The 17118-nt window shown below is 41.7% G+C and overlaps 1 protein-coding gene across 2 annotated transcripts in view; it reads right to left on the reverse strand.

The window, feature by feature from the left end:
• LOC127580873 (tyrosine-protein phosphatase non-receptor type 22-like) overlaps positions 1–15591 on the reverse strand; it is an 89026-nt gene extending 73435 nt beyond the window's left edge. Inside the window, exon 1 of one of the 2 annotated variants that reach the window (XM_052034840.1) lies at positions 14717–15591. In XM_052034840.1, coding sequence (XP_051890800.1) covers positions 14717–14806 — 90 coding nt within the window. In that variant the 5' untranslated portion in view covers positions 14807–15591. The remainder of the gene's footprint in view (positions 1–14716) is intronic. The other variant, XM_052034838.1, reaches the window with a different exon arrangement.
• Between the last annotated feature and the right edge of the window lie 1527 nt (positions 15592–17118).

The following is a 17118-nucleotide window of genomic DNA, read 5'->3' on the forward strand; positions in this document are numbered from 1 at the left end:
GTGAATCTCCTTGGCACCCTTCTCCAATGTAAGCACATTCTTCCCAAAGTGTGAGACTAGAACTGCACATAACACTCCCAAGTGTAGCCTAACCAGTGTCTTGTAAAGTTGAACATGACATCCCAATTCCTATGGCCCACCTACTGAGGCAAGCATACCATATGCCTTCTCCACTGTCTTATCTACTTATGCTGCAGTCTCATTTTTTCCTCATAACCTTCAATATCCCACCTAGTTATTTGCTATTTTAGTCCATTCTCCCATATTCTTTAATAACTTGTCTAACTCACCACTGAGTACACTTCCCCCATCCTTCAACATTTCACTTAGTCCAATGCCACTCTTGTCAACTCTCACAACACATCAACTAGCTAACCAAAAGATTTTTCAAATATTTAGACTTTGTTTAAATGATGATTTCTGCATTTTCGATACCCACCATATTCTTAAGTTTCTCTTCAGTTCCTCATTACCTATTCCAGCAAAAGCCTTCATAATCTCAGAGACCTTTACCAACTCATCCTTAACCATCTTATTGCTAATGGAAATAAAACTACAGCTTCTCAAGTCTTTCTTCAGGTTGGGACATTACTCATCCCTGGTAACACTTTAGTGAATCTACATCACCTCTTTCCAATTGATGAATCGTCCTGAGGTAGTGGCTTAATAAATCAGCCCTCATCAACAAGTAAAATAAATCTAACTGACCTATAGACTCACTGGTTTATTTTTATCTCTCAGTCATTCTTCTTTAAGCGCAAACTGTTATACCCCTGGTGGTTTCTATTATCTCCGAAGGATCACCTCCACCTGTCACTTTATCACTCTTAGGTGCCAGATAACATAAGGAAAACCCAAATAAAATGAGGAAAATTGCAGCCAATCCACAACCCATCTTCTCTGTGACGCAATAGTTATTAAATTAATTACATAGATTTGACAGGGCAGAAATAGGCCAGGTGGCCCTGCGGATCTATTTGGTACATGCTCCAAACTAGTCCTCTCCCATTGTACTTTATCTCATCCAATCAGCACAGCCTTCGATACCAAACTTTCTTATACTTAAAACACTTACTTTCCCTTGCACCTGTGGCATTTTTGTCAATCATTCTTTGTGGTAATGAGTTCCAGATTCAAAGCACATTCTGGGTTAAGTGGTTTCTCCCAAACTTCTTCCTGGATTTATGAGCAACAGAACGCTAGACCAGGAAACAGAACCAGCATTGTTTGTTGTTCTAGATTCCGGCATCTGCAGTCTCTTTTGCCTTATTGGATTTGTTAGTTATTATCTGCGATGACAGCCTGGCTTTTTATTTGCATTGCTTTAAGCTCGAAATTAACCGAAGTTTCTACATCTTTTTGCTGCAGAGAAACAGAGTATTTATCTAAATATGATCAATAGTGGGTTCATCTTCAACATGAACCTTCTCCCACCTTACTCACATGCATGTTCGTTTAACTTCCTCTTAAATGCATCTGTTATTCACCACAACTACTTCATGTGGAAGCAAGTTCCATATTTTTACTACCTTCCCAGTAGAGAAGTTTCTCCTGAACTACGTATTAGAGTTCTTGGTGAAAACCTTAAATTTATGGCCCTTGGTTTATGAACTGCGTTTATCATGCGACATTAAGCCTTGAATTAAACAAAGTTTCCGTTTTGGTCCTAGAACCCATCAATGTCACCTACTTTCAGGTGAGATAACAGACACCTGTTTGGAACTTTTTGCAAAGCATAGGCTGTCTCCTCCCAAACTATTCATTGCAAGCAGAAAGCGATAGATCCTTGGGGCAACCCTATTACAACTTTGCTTCCTTCCTTCAATCCTTACATGCTCTCACTGTGTTAATTATATTTCAACATGCTAATTTTTGTTTTAATTTATTCATTAACAGGATGACTTGAAAGGTTGGCACTTATTGCTTTTCCCAGCTTTGCCTTCAACCAAGGCAGTAATTCAGAGTAAACTGCACTGGATGATCCAGAGTCACACAGATGTTAGAATGGTAATATGCGATAATGTGAAACAGATGGGTTTTTACAATAATCCAGTGGTCTTGAAGTTACCGATATTGATGCTTAGCTTTTTCATTCTGTATAGAGTTAATTATGAATTTAAATTTCCCAGTTACGATGGTGGGTTCTGAACTCATATCTCCGGATCAATGATTCATTTTTCTGGAAACTAGTCCAGTGAGTTAACCATGACACAATCAACCCTCTTTTAGTTGCTTATTATGTTTCTTGGCAGTTTTCTTTCATTCCTTTTCACTATCACATCTTAATCTTTTGCATTTTTCTGCCGTATTCTTCAAATTTGCCCTGGATTTTCTTTCTATTGCTTTCCTTAAAGGCTACAACTTTTTAAAACTCAATCTTGATTTAGTTTCTCTATGCGATCAAAACTGTTTGCTTTATTGGAATGTATTTATCTGCAATCTTTCTGTCTCCATTGCTGATATTGCAAGCTCTTTAATTGAGTTCATCTTCCCCCAATAGTTCCCATTTCTCTTGGGCAGTTTGGTATCCATTTTGGGATTGTAGTACTGAGGAACATTACCTCCAGTTACTTACAAACTCAGCAATGCAGTATCAAATTACATTAAATTTACACCACAAAAATAGACAATTCAACTTAACGGTGTTTTGGCTCCATGCAAATCTCTTCCCAGACTACATTAACAAACAAAAGTAATTCCATTCTTCCACATAACCTGGAAACTGTCATAGATCATGGAAAGGTACAGCACAGAAACAGGCCCTTTGGCCTATGGTGACCACAGCAACCATCAAGCACCCATTTTTACACTAAATCCATCCTGACCCACATTCCCATCCCTTCACCCACCCCCAAGATTTTATCACTTGTTACACATTAGGGATGATTTACAATAGGCAACTAACCTATCAATCCATGTCTTTGGGACGTGGGAGGAAACCAGAGCACACAGAAGAAACCCACACGGACACAGGTCAAACTTGTGGGAAGGAGTATAGACAGAAAGAGCAGAGCACCCCTGTGGTCATTCCCATCAACAATAAGTATACCGTTTTGGATACTGCTGGTGGGGACGACCTACCAGGGACAAGTTGTAGTGGTCACGTCTCTGGCACCGAGGCGGGACCCTCAGCTCAAAAAGGACGGAGGGAAAAGAGGAGAGCAGTAGTGATAGGGGATTCGATAGTTAGGGGGACAGATAGGAGGTTCTGTGGGAGAGATTGAGAATCCCAGATAGTCTGTTGCCTCCCTGGTGCCAGGGCCCGCAATATCTCAGATCTAGTTCTCGATATTCTCAGGAGGGAGGGTGAACAGCCAGATGTCGTGGTCCATGTAGGGACCAATGACATGGATAGGAAGGAGGAGGAGGTCCTGCAAACAGAGTTTAGAGAATTAGGTGCAAAGTTGAAGGACAGGACCTCCAAGGTTGCAATCTCAGGATTGCTACCCGTGCCACGTGCTAGTGAGGCTAGAAATAGGAGGATCATGCAGCTAAATACGTGGCTAAGGAGATAGTGCAGGAGGGAAGGCTTCATGTTTCTGGACAATTGGGCTTTGTTCCACGGAAGGTGGGACCTGTTCCGAAGGGACGGTTTGCACCTGAACTGGAGGGGGACTAACATTCTTGCGGGTAGGTTTGCTAGTGCTGCTCCAGGGGGTTTAAACTAGATTTGCAGGGGGAGGGGAACCAGAATGTTAGAGCAGATAGTGAGGTGGAGGAGGAAAATGGTCATGCGAGGACTGCAGGTATCGACAGAAATCAAAGGTTTGTACGTGATAGGAATGTTCTCAGGTGCATCTATTTCAATACAAGTAGTATTGTAGGTAAAGCAGATGAGTCTAGGGCATGGATTAGCACGTGGGATTACGACATTATTGCTATTAGTGAGACTTGGTTGCAGGAGGGGCAGGACTGGCAGCTTAATGTTCTGGGGTTCCATTATTTCAGACATGATAGAGGGGGAGGGATGAAAGGGGGAGGAGTGGCGTTACTAATCAGGGAAAATATCACAGCTGTGCGTAGACAGGACAGCCCAGAGGGCTCGTCTACGTGGACTTTAGTAAGGCCTTTGACAAGGTCCCACATGGGAGGTTAGTTCAGAAGGTTCACACACTAGGTATCCATGGAAAGGTTGTAAACTGGATTCAAAATTGGCTGTGTGGGAGAAGACAGAGAGTGGTAGTGGATGATTGTTTCTCAGACTGGAGGCCTGTGACTAGTGGTGTGCCTCAGGGATCTGTGCTGGGGCCATTGTTGTTTGTTGTCTAGATCAATGATCTAGATGACAATGTGGTAAATTGGATCAGCAAGTTTGCTGATGACACTAAGATTGGAGGCGTAGTGGACAGTGAGGAAGGCTTTCAAAGCTTGCAGAGGGATCTGAACCAACTGAAAAAATGGGCCAGAAAATGGCAGATGGAATTTAATGCAGACAAGTGTGAGGTGTTGCATTTTGGAAGGACAAATCAAGGTAGGACATACACAGTAAATGGTAGGGTGCTGAGGAGTGCAGAGGAACAAAGGGATCTGGGAGTTCAGATACATAATTCCCTGAAAGTGGCATCGCAGGTAGACAGGGTTGTAAAAAAGGCTTTTGGCACCCTGGCATTCATAAATCAAAGTACTGAGTATAGGAGTTGAGATGTTATGGTGAGGTTGTACAAGACATTGGTGAGGCCAAATTTGGAGTATTGTGTGCAGTTCTGATCACCTAACTATAGGAAGGATATCAGTAAGATTGAACAAGTGCAGAGGAGATTTACTAGAATGTTGCTGGGTCTTCAGGAGTTGAGTTACAGGGAAAGATTGAACAGGTTAGGACTTTATTCCTTGGAGCGTAGTAGAATGAGGGGAGATTTGATAGAGGTTTACAAAATTATGAGGGGCATAGACAGAGTTAATGCGAGTAGGCTCTTTCCACCTAGATTAGGAGAGATAAATACGAGAGGACATGGCTTTAGGGTGTGAGGGGAAAGGTTTGGGGGAGCTTCTTCACTCAAAGAGTGGTGAAATTGTGGAACGGGCTGCCATCTGATGTAGTAAGTGGGGGCTCACTCTTAAGTTTTAAGAATAAGTTGGATAGATACATGGACGGGAGAGGTCTGGAGGGTTATGGATTGGGTGTAGGTAAATGGGACTAGCGGAATAACGTTTCAGCACAGACTAGAAGGGCCGAATGGCCTGTTTTCTGTGCTGTAGTGTTCTATGGTTCTATGTAAATTCCACACAGACAACACCAGGGGTCAGGATCAAACCTGGGTCTCTGGCACTGTGTGGCAGCAGCTCGTCTATCTGTGCCACTGTGCTGCCCTTTTATAGTTTAACAATAAGGATTATCTGATGAAAGCCACTCTGCATGTTTAGGGTGTGAGAGCTTTGTGGTTCCAGAAGAGTGGCCATATTTACCACCGTGTTATACAAGTACAATCTATAGTTTCTTGCTTTTGAGGAGCTCGTGGTGCTGGCAAACACACATGCTGCTCTCTGCTCCTTTCCTTGCCTGGAGATAATCTGCAATGTTCAATGTGGACTGGTGAGCTATGAACTGTGAAGAGCTGTGTGGCTCAGCTGCCGGCAGCTGGAACGATCAGAGGCCAGTTTTAAATTCAGGTGACTGTGACCATCACTTCTACAGGCAGTACAGCCCAGGCAAAGGAGAGAGGCTGGGGAAACTGACATTTCCTGTCACCACTGCCTTATTAAACCTCAGTCTCCAGGTGCACTGCTCCTTGGACAGTTTTATGTAGGAGATTGACTCCTGAACTCTTGAGGATACATTCTTCACAACACAGTCCTTCTGTCTCTCCTCCTTCATGCTTCACTGCCAAGCTGCTCCTCTCCAGCTCCTGGGCATAACTGAGACCCAGTGCAACCATTGCTAAAGCTCTCATTACAAGCAATGATGAAATCCAAACTAGTGCTTACCCAGAGTTGCTGTGACTTCTAGAGTAACACAGAACAGAAACAGGCCCTTCAGCCCAACTCGTCCAGGCTGACCAAGATACCTATCTAAGCTAGTCCCATTTGCCCGTGTTTGGCTCATATCCCTCTAAATGGAGTTCTACAAGGAGTCTTCTGCCCCATGGAATGAAGTGAGCTCTGCTTCAACTGATTCCCGAAGAAACCTATAAGTAATCAATAATCCAATTAAATATCCCAAGTAAAACCTCATCCCTGTGGTTAGACCTACTTTCCTCTCTGCAGAACACTCCAGGCACTAAATACATATCCATGATCCCATTTCACTGGGAGCTGGTGATTGGGTTCCACATCACTTGTACACACTCTGCAGGTACATTGCACCCACAAATGTGGCTGATCAAGAATCACATCATGTTTAAAAAAAGATGAGCTGCCCCTAGTCATTCCAATAGTTTAAAAAAAATAGTTAATCATTTTTTGGCCTTCTCTGCTCCAGTGGAAACACTTTCAGTAACTCGAGTCTTTCCTCATAATGTGTCCCATTCCTGGCATCAACTTGTGACTTTAAACTGTCTGCTTTCAAAGTCCTTTCTATTTTTTGACACCTATATCTGTACATTGTGGTCAAAATGCAACCTCAACAATACATTGTACAAGTCTAGCACAAGCTACATTATACCTATAGTTATACGTTGTCAGCCTGTCTTATGGATATCTACGTGTCCTCATCTATTGAACCCCCTTGTCCTTTATTCAACCTTTAGTGGCTTACAGTTGAGAATTGATGGGGTGAGGGGTGGCAGAGGAAGAATTCTTGGTGCAGTAGAACCTTCTGCATTGGTAGACAGTGAGGAACTCTTACTACGCTACAGTTTTCTCACAGGGTGTTGTGGGTATTATTTGGCCAATTATATCATTAACAAAATTAATTGGTCTCTACCCCATTGTGACGGCAAACCAGAACTTGTGTCCGCCTATTGTGCAACCTAATATTTTTAAGATGGTATTTTTCAGATATCAGCCTTTCCTGCTTGTCAGTTCTGATGCAATGTCATCCACTTTTAATAATGTTTTTCTCCCTGCACAGATGCTACCTCATCTGCTGAGTATCATTGAGAACCTTCTTCATTTTAAAATTTCCAGCAGCTGCCGAGTTCTGTATCTCACATTTCCAGTAACAGCCCTCATTCATCTTCCTCCAGTTACAGACTGGTCAGCTAGAATTAATTACCACTCATTTTCCTCTCTTGGGTGGCACCAAAACCCCTTGTATCACCTGAGACAATCTGGTTGTCCACTTTTTGTTCTCTCCCCCCCTCCCCTTCTCAGCAACCTAAAATATGCTTGCTTTCTTTGTTTTCCAGTTCTGATGAAGGGTCACAGACCTGAAACATTAATTCGATACCTCTCTCCACAGATGCTGCCTGACTTGTTGAATATCCCTAGCATTGTTGTTTTTATTTCAGATTTCCAGCATCTACAGTTTTGTTTTCCTGCTCAACTAATATTTTTAATACCTCCATAACTAAAACCTATTGCAAGGGTATAAATACCAAGTTATAATTAGTTTGCCTGACATCCTTTGGAATAAAAATAACTGCATCAACAACTCACAGTATACAGTCTCTTTAATATAGTAAAGCAAACCTAAACTTTGACATCGGGCAATGCTATATACTGTTTAGTCAAGGGAACCACAACTTGGTCAAAGAGGTCAGTAATTGGTGTATATTAAAACAGGAGAGAGGTAGTGAGGCAGAGAAGTTTAGGAATAGATTTCTGGAGCATTGGGCCATGACAGTAAAAGAAAAAGCTTTAACAGACAGTGATAAAAATTAGACATATGAAAGAAGTCTGAACTGGAGAAGTGAAAAGATAGCAGAGATTTGAAGAGGTGCTAAATACCTCAGCTCTGGAGGGGTGAGGCAATGGAGTAATATGGAATGCAGGCCAAGAAGAACAGTGGTAAATGGGACATGTTGAGAGTCAGACCATGAACAGCTGACTTCTGGATTACTCACGTTCATGGACTGAGAAGGAGGGAACCGAAATAAAGCCTGGAGGTGACAGAGATATGAATGACAGGCTTTGCTTTGGAATAAATAAGGGTGTACCTATAAGAGGGATGAAGGCAGTGGAAGGATGGTACAGGAACACAGAAGGGACACAGCATGAATCCAATTATATCCAAAAATGAATGTGCCTTGACCAACCACCAGTAATTAAATCTATGTGTTTAAAGTGCACTGCAGGACCAGAATATGTAATCTTACTTGACATTTCAGCGCAGTACTGAGAAAGTACAGCATGGATGAACTGTCTGTTTGGATGACATAATAAATTGAGCTCTTGTCTGCCTGTTCAAATTGATGGAAAAAATTTTTGGCACCCCTGAAAGAGGAACAGTGACTTTTCACCCTGAGCCCTCAATGATATGAGTCCCTGAACTGAAGGCAGCAGTAAAACAGTTTGTCTGGTCATTTATCTCACTGTTGCTTATAGGAGCTTACTGTCCACACTTTCCCAAAGGCAATGAATTCTGGAGAATGATTGGGGTATTCAAGGTTGAGAGGTTTTTGTGGGGTAGGAATACCATGAGATTTGGGGCAAAAGTAGATAATGGAGTTGGAGATACCAATCAGATCTGAATGAGGAACTGACTGGTCTCTAATTCCCATGCTCTGAATCTGCTTCATTAATCAGTTTCAAGGTAATCTTGTTGGAAAGTAATAGCAGCATGAAAAGGTCCAAAGTTCAGGAAGTATTACACAGGATGGTGGTCCAATGCATTATTACTGGACTAGTTAGGAACACTACAGAATTTTGAGTCAGAAAGAAATCTGGCAAAAAAAAAATCAAGAATTGGTTAATCCAGTCCCACACCAAACAGAAGGGGATGAACAAACTAACTTGTTGATTCCAATCAGATAGGGAAGGACTATAACTATTGAATGGGTGACACTCCATTCCAAAAGTAAGTGAAATGAATAATTCCTCAAAACTCTTTTCTGCTGAAATCTAACTGCAGGACAAAAAGTTATCTCTAACCAGCCAAAGGCCAAATTTTCTGGTTGGATGTTCCAGTGTTAAGTGAAGACCACTGGTTTATCTTTTCGTAAGAAATATCTGGCCATTTTTTTCTAATTAAACTCATTTCACAACAGTGTGGATCACAACTTAATTGAAGCTTCAGGTTGTGACCTCAGAAGTTGAAGGCTAATTCTAGGACATTGCTACTTGCAATTTACCTGGTTTAGAAAAATTTCATTTAATTTTCTTTTGAGGACTTTGCTAGTTTAAAAATGTTGTAAATGAACTACATAAAAAGTCATATGACTGGATAGCTCTTGACAAATGATCAGATACTCTGGTCACTTTCTGACTGTCTACAAGGCAGCAGTGCACATATCAAATTACCATTGGTACGTGGAAGGTGTTTGGAGGTAGGAAATCCAGGAATACTTCCAGGCAGAGTCAGGAACCCAGGTTTGTTCCAGAACAGCTGGTTAGTTTTGCCACTTCTAAAGCAATAACTCAATAACTTTATTCCTCAGAAGAGAGAAAAGCTCATTGAGGACAAAGGTTTGGAGAGCTGGGACCAAAATGTGATAGTCATCCCTCCAAATAGTGCTCCTAGCATAACTCTCCACTGCATGTGAGGGATCACTGGATGATCCTGGTTGAATTTGCTGGGATTGAAAGTTGGCAAAGTGCTGTTTTCTCACCAATGAAGTAATCCTAAATCAAAGTACTAAGCATTTTTATTATTTGTACCATTGGACCTACTATAGCTAACAAGGTTATAAATGTTATATATGTATATATTGCATCAAATAATATAGAAAGTGTAGCATAGAAACAAGCTATGTTGAAGTGTTGGAGAAATTGCAGAAAAGATTAACAAGAAATAATAAATAAATAAAACCAACTCTCAGGAGCAGAGTGTTATTATTCTTCTCTGGAGAAGGGACCAGATAGTGTTCTTTAAAATTATGGAAGAGTTTGACAGGGTATTGTAGAGAAATGGTGGAAGACTTGGATTTTATCATTTAAAACAAAAGGTAGGAACATTTAGGGAGGGAATTCCAGAACTTGAGGCCGAGGCAACTTAAAGCATCAATGGGGCGATTAAAACCAAACCAAAACTAAAAGTCACAGGGTTCAGTGAAGAGAAGCACTTACCTCAGTTGCATAACCTTGTAGAACTGTGGTAAATTAAATTTATTCTTGATAAATGTCAACTCTTATACAGGTCAAAAATTGCAGGAAATAACTACATAAATAACAGAACTAAATTTGAGAAAAGGAAGCTTAAAAGAGGACCAAAAAGTATTGGGAGCTACTGAATTTTTTACAAAATATGATGAAGCAATTAAAATAAAAACTTTAGAACTTTGTCAATCAAATCTGCAGACCCCTGCATGTCTTCCCCTCCTGATCCTTCTGATTAATTGATCCCACAATCTCCTGGTGCACTTGATGTCGGCCCCAATCACCAAACTATCACTTTCATTTACCTCATGGTCTCACCATAATTCTGTGTCCCTCAATCTTCAGGCAATCAGCAGCCATGCTCTTTCATCCCTACACCCAAGGCACAATCCCCAATCCTCCTTCCACCCTTTCCTGACCACAGCATAAGCTCAGTCTTACTTCCCTCTACATCCCAATCACACCACAAACTCCACATGGGCTCAAACCTGGCTCCATTCCAACTCCCACTCGTGTTGAAAATGTGCAATGCTCATTTTATTGTATTCAAAGCTTCCAATTTCCAGGCCTACATTCATTTATTTACCACATTGAATCCTTTAATAAACACCTCAGTTTCCTATATTTCTCAGAATGAATACAAGCCAATGGCACAACAAAACATCTGAAAAGCTCTGGTACATCTCTTCAAAAGCCAACATATTCTTCCTGAGATGCAGTGCCCAGAACTGAATACAATATTCCTTATGAGGTTATGCAACTTGTATTTCTGTCCCTTTGAAATAAAGACAAAAATTGCAATAGAATTTTCTATTTGGTTAGGATTTTTGAAAAATGGCCACATAAATTCCTTTACTCCTCAATAGTACCTAATCTCTCATTAATCAGAACATAGTCTGTTATATTTCTTGTATTGGAACTGGATGGCCTCACACATACTCATGTTATAACATGGAAACAGGCCCTGTGACCCATTGAGTCCACACAAACCATCAAGCACTCTTTTACACTGATCCTACATTAATCCCATTTTTATTCTCTCCACATTCACACCAACTTTCCCCAGATTCTACCACTCACCTACACTTTAGGGGCCATTTACATTGGCCAACTAATCTTCCAACCTGCACATCTTTGGGACGTGGGGGAAAACTGGAACACTCAGAGGAAGCTCATACAGTCACATGTACAAACTTTGCACAGACAGAATCGGGTGTCAGGATTGAACCCAGGTCACTGGAGCTGTGAAACCTTAGTTCTTCTAGCTGCACCACTGTGCTGCCCAGTTGTCATGTTGACCATGTAATCAGACAGGGCTCTTGAGGAATACAAAGGAAATGAGAAAGAATTTAAACAGGAAATCAGGAAGGCTAATAGGAGCCATGAAATGTCCTTGGCAAATGGGATTAAGGAAAATCCAAAGGTATTTTATACATACATTAAAAACAAGAGGGTAACCATGAAGAGTGCAGGACCACTCAAGGAACAAAGGAAGGAATCTTTGCCTGGAGCCAGAGGAAGCGGCCGAGATTCTAAGTGAGTACTTTGCATTGGTATTCCCCAAGGAGAAGGACATGGGGTATCGTGAGATCAGGGAGGGTTCTAGGACATGATCATATCAAGGAGAAGAAGCTTGGTCTCTTGATGAACATTAAGGTGGATATTTCCCCAGGGTCTGATGGGATCCATCCCAGGATACTGAGGGAAGCAAGGGAGGAGATCGTTGTGACCTTGACAGAAATCTTTGTAACCCTCTTTAGCCACAGCTGAGGTGTCAGAAGACTGAAGAACAGCCAATGTTGTTCCTTTGTTTAAGAAAGACAACAGGGACAAACCAGGAAATTAGAGGCCAGTGAGCCTTACATCAGTGGTCAAGATAATAGTGGAGAAATTTCTTAGAGGTAGGATCTACTCACATCTGGAAAAGCATGGACTTGTTAGGGAAAGTCAACATGGCTTTGTGTGGGACAAATCCTGTCTCACAAATTTGACTGAATTTTTTGAGGAAGTGACAAAGATGACTGATGAGGGTAGGGTAGTAGATGTTGTCTACATGGAATTTAATAGAGCAGTTGACAAGGTCCCTCATGGGAGGCTGGTCCAGAAGATTAAGTCACATGGGATCCGTGACGGAATGTGGCAACACAAGTGGATAGGGTGGTAAAGAAGATGTAAAGCATGCTTGCCTTCTTTGGTTGGGGCACTGAGTAAAAAGTTGGGAGGTTGGATGTATAAAAATTTGGTTAGGCCACATTTGGAATACTGTATGTCGCTCTGGTCGCCACACTATAGGATGGATGTGAAGGCTGTAGAGAGGGTGCAGAAGAATTGCCTGGATTGGAGTGTATTTGCTATAGGGAGAAGTTGAACAAACTTGGACTGTTTTGTCTGGAGCATCAGAGGCTGAGGGGTGTCCTGATAAAATTATGAGAGATGTAGATAGGGTAGATAGTCAAAATCTCAGGGTGGAAATGTCAAACACTAGAAGGCCTAGGTTTGAGGAGCAAAGTTTGAAGGAGATTTGAGCATCAAAGTATTTTTTTTAAAAAACACAGAGAATGATACTTACCTGGAAATACACTACCAGGGGCAGTGGTGAAAGCAGATACATGCTAGCAACATTTAAGAGGCATTTAGACAGATACATGAACAGATTGGGAATAAAGGGATATAGATCAGCTGCAGGCAGATAGGATTAGCTTAGACTGGCATCTTGGTCAGCACGGACGTGGTTGGCCGAAGGGCCTGTTCCTGTGCGGCACAATGTATGTTCTAAAGTGAATGGAAAAATAACCAAATGGCAGATAAAAACAATGAAGGGTCGGTACAAAAAGATTCAAACTTTTCTTTCAAAAGGAAACTGGATAAATAATTGCCCAGTAAAAGTTTTGCAGGCCCATGACAAAAGTGAAGGAAACATGGAATTAACTGAGTATCTCAAAGAGACAACATGGGGTGATGGGCCGAGTGACCTCCTTCTTTGTATAAGATTGTATGATTGACCATGGGTGGTACAGGATATATATACACACATGCACTTAACAAAATGCTTCATGGTAGGGTGTGAAGGATATTTTTGCAAAGCTGGATTCTCTACATTCTTGGCCAGACCATGTTATTCCTCTAGTTTTACAATTGATCTTGATATCCGGTTTGAACCAGTTAGATAGCAGCCCTCCCTCAGACCATATAACAGCCTGCACGCAATCACATCATGCTACATATTTACCAAAAATACACTAGCACCTTTCAAAAATATCCACTATTCCCTTAAGGATGATCATTTTAGAATGTCATGTGATTCATGGGTACATGGAAAAACTAAATTACTGCCTGCGAAAAGTCTTGTTTAAGAGGGTTAGAATAATCTTGATCTGAATGTGAAACTGTTCGCCTTAGAGAAAAAGGATCATTTTTCAAGTTTCACTAAAGATGTGGGTCTTTCAGCCCTTTCTGTACAACTCCTCCATTAAGAAAAAGGTGGAACATTTCGGAAGCTCACCAAGACACACACAAATACTGGAGATCCCACGAAAATGCTGACCTGAGATTCCCTGAATCTCCTATGAACCCCTGCAAATATAAACATGCTCATGGGACCTGCTGCAAATAATTACATGTCCTGAATCTCCTTACAAATACCAAAATGGTTCTGAGACCCCCTACAAATATCAACAGTGTTCCAGAGAACCCCTGTGGACAATTACACACCTCCAGGTAACAACATCAATAACTGAAATGTTCCCAATAGCACCCTGAGTTCTTCCATTTAAAAGGTAGCACATCCCTCTTATCTTGTACTGTCAGGTAATATTAACTCCATAAGGAGCAATGCAGCATGGTTGCAGACAAAATTTTTGTCCCACTTAAACTTCTAACTCAGAGAGACCCCCCCCCCCCCCCACAAAAACCAGGAGAAAAAAATGAGGAAAAGAGTAGAGGTGTGTGTGTGTGTGTGTGTGTGTGTGTGTGTGTGTGTGTGTGTGTGTGTGTGTGTCAAAGCGCTTCATACAGTCAATGAAGTACTTTTGGACGGTGACTATTACTGTAATATAGGAAACGTGGCAGCCAACATTACACACAGCAAGATCCCACTGACAGTAATGCCATAATCACCAGAAAATCTATTTCAGTGCTGACTGTGGGATAAGATCCGGCTGGAACTTCAGGGCGAGCTCCCCCACCCCCTGGTTAACCCAGTTTTTAAACAGCTGCATAATTGCTGGTTTTGCCTTCAGCAGCTGGGGTCCGAAACTCCGGAATTCTCCAGCTACCTTCCCGCATTCTTTCCTCCTTAATCCCAGTTTTTCTGACCAAACTTTTGGTCATTTGCCCTAATGACTCCCGAAGGGGGTAGGGTATCAAATTTTACGTGTTCATACCCCTCCGGGGTGCTGACGTTGAAGACTCGCCAAGTACAGGAGCCCCACGTCCAGACCCCTGACTAGAGGGAGATTCAAAGTCTCCCCACCTGTTGACCCCCTTTAAGTTCACTTCTGTCAGTTTCTCCCAGTCAGTTTCACGGTTGTTGCTTGCCTCGTTCGGCGGCTGCGATTCAAAGTAGTTTCAACAATGGTCTTACCAGAAATTCCCCAGAAATATTCTCGTCCTTGCTGGATTTCTTGCCCTGAACTTCTCTGAGGAATTTCAGTAAGGCAGTTCTTTGGTCCATGCTGAAAACTGGGAAACTGCTGGCGGATCTCGCTGGTCGGCGCAGGACATGACAAAGGTTGTGATCTCAATTGGCCAGAAGAGCAAGAGTCGGCGCTGCATGCCTGCGGTTTTAACGAAGTTATAAAGCGTCTTGAGGGAAATCAGTAGTCACTGTTGCTGTGGTCAGAGAGGGGAAAAATAGACACACATTCTTCGGGTCCTAGCGCCCCTTGAGTTCCTTCGCGCTCAGGCGATTTAATAAACAATTTAGCAAACATTGTTTTTTTCCTCTCATTTTAACTTTATGTTACCCGGAAGTTTAACTTCACTTTAAAGAAATTAACCGTAGCATTAAAAAAACTTAGGACATTTGACTTGACTTCTGAGATAACACTAATAATATAAATTTGGACCGCATTTTTTTTCTGTTTGAGTACTTTACATGCCGTCTTTTTTTTCCATGATACGTTTGTGCTTGAGGCTAAGTGAGTGTGACGGGTGGTATCTGTGTGTAGGTGGCTAGGGGACTTATACCCATATGGTTGTCTGGGCACGAAGCCACACATATACTTATGTGGTTTACGGCTGCCCATCTCCATCCTTGCCGCAGTCCAACCGTGACTCTAGATCATTCCAACACATTCTTGGTCAACCTCCCTTGGATTACTTTCTACAGACTGGAAATCATTCAAAACTTTGCTGCTGTTGTCCGAACTCACACCAAGTCTCCTTCCTCCGTCACTCGAGTGCTCGCTGACCTACAATGGCCCCTGGTTAAGCAATGCACTTATCATCTTGCTTTTCAAATTCCTCCATGCTCTCACCTCTCTAAGTAGCCCTTTAACTCTTTGAACTATCTGTGCCCCTCTAACACTGGCCAAATTCACATGCTAATTCTTTGTTCTTTGCCGATAGCAACCCTGATCTCTAGAATTCTCTTTCTAAATCTCTCTGTCTCTCAACATCCTTTAGGACAAGGCATCCCCTTTTACTCAGCTTTTGTATATTTAAGCTAATTTTTTTGCAGCTCAGTGTCAATATTTGTTCAATAATAATCATTTTATTTTGCTATCTTAAAGGTGCTATACAAATGTAAGTTATAGGGCTGCATGTTTTGAATCTGAATGACCTACACGTGCATTTGCATCTTGTTTATCGAGATATATTGGGCAGTTATTTATCAGCCTTTATTCAGTCGACGTCATCACCACTTGTGTCATTCAATCTTCACTCTATCACAGACCTTCCCTTTGGTTCTCTCTGAACCCCACCCTGACTTTGCTCTGCAACATTAAACTTGTTTTATTTCTAATTTTTTCCAGTTCTGATTCAGGGTCATTATCTCTGATTTTCTCTCTCCACTGATGGAGATTTAGCTTTGGTATAATGTATTGGTGTGTGTTTTTTTCTTTGTGTGTGGTAGTGCAGATGTATAATCCACACCTTTATACGTGTGTGCCTCTGCTTTTGTGGATGCATGTGTATCTGTGTTTTTGTACATATTTGTGCATTTGATGGGCTATCTATATGTTGGTGGATTGGTATGCTACCAGCGTGTTTGCCTATTCCATGTATATTTATGTGGTTTATAACATGGCCTGAGGTGCATATATCTTTATGCATGTGAGTGTATCTGTGTCTTTGTATACAGTATGTGTGTTGTTCTTTGTCTCTGTGTATGCAAATGTGTCTGTGTGTCAGGTTGGAAATTCGATGGTATCTATTTTGTTCCTTCCCTTTCCCTTGTTCAGTTATTGTTTACTGCAATTCACCTCTAAGTTCTTCCAAGAAGCCACCCTGAAACAATAATTTCTCTGCTCCCTCCACAGCTGCTGCCTGACCTGCTGATACTTCCTGATATCTTCTTGCTTTTGCTGCCTTTTTCATGTTAATATGAAAGAGTAGCATGGAGATGATCTAATTTTGTACTTTATTATGACAAAAAGAGAGGTCATTTGGCCCATCAGTCTATGCCAGCTCTTGGAGCAATCACCTAATCATATTTCCCCACTTATGTCCCTGCGCCTATTCTCGCACACATTATCTATTTCCCCCAATTCTCCCACCAGCCACCTACACTAGGGGTAATCTACATTAAGCACATTTAACAACCAGCATGTCTTTAGGAGGTGGGAGGAAACTGGAACATCCAGGGGGAAGCCACAAAGTTACAGGGAGAACATGCAAACCCAGTCAAATAGTACCGGAGATTAGAACTGAACACAGGACACTGGCACTGTGGAACAAGTCCACTACCTGCGGCACCACAGTGCCATCAGTTTTGGCATAAACGGACACAACAAATGAATGACTCAAGATTGAAATGAGTAG

The sequence above is a fragment of the Pristis pectinata genome, chromosome 20 (genome assembly GCF_009764475.1).
Source record: "Pristis pectinata isolate sPriPec2 chromosome 20, sPriPec2.1.pri, whole genome shotgun sequence".
Classification (NCBI taxonomy): domain Eukaryota; kingdom Metazoa; phylum Chordata; class Chondrichthyes; order Rhinopristiformes; family Pristidae; genus Pristis; species Pristis pectinata.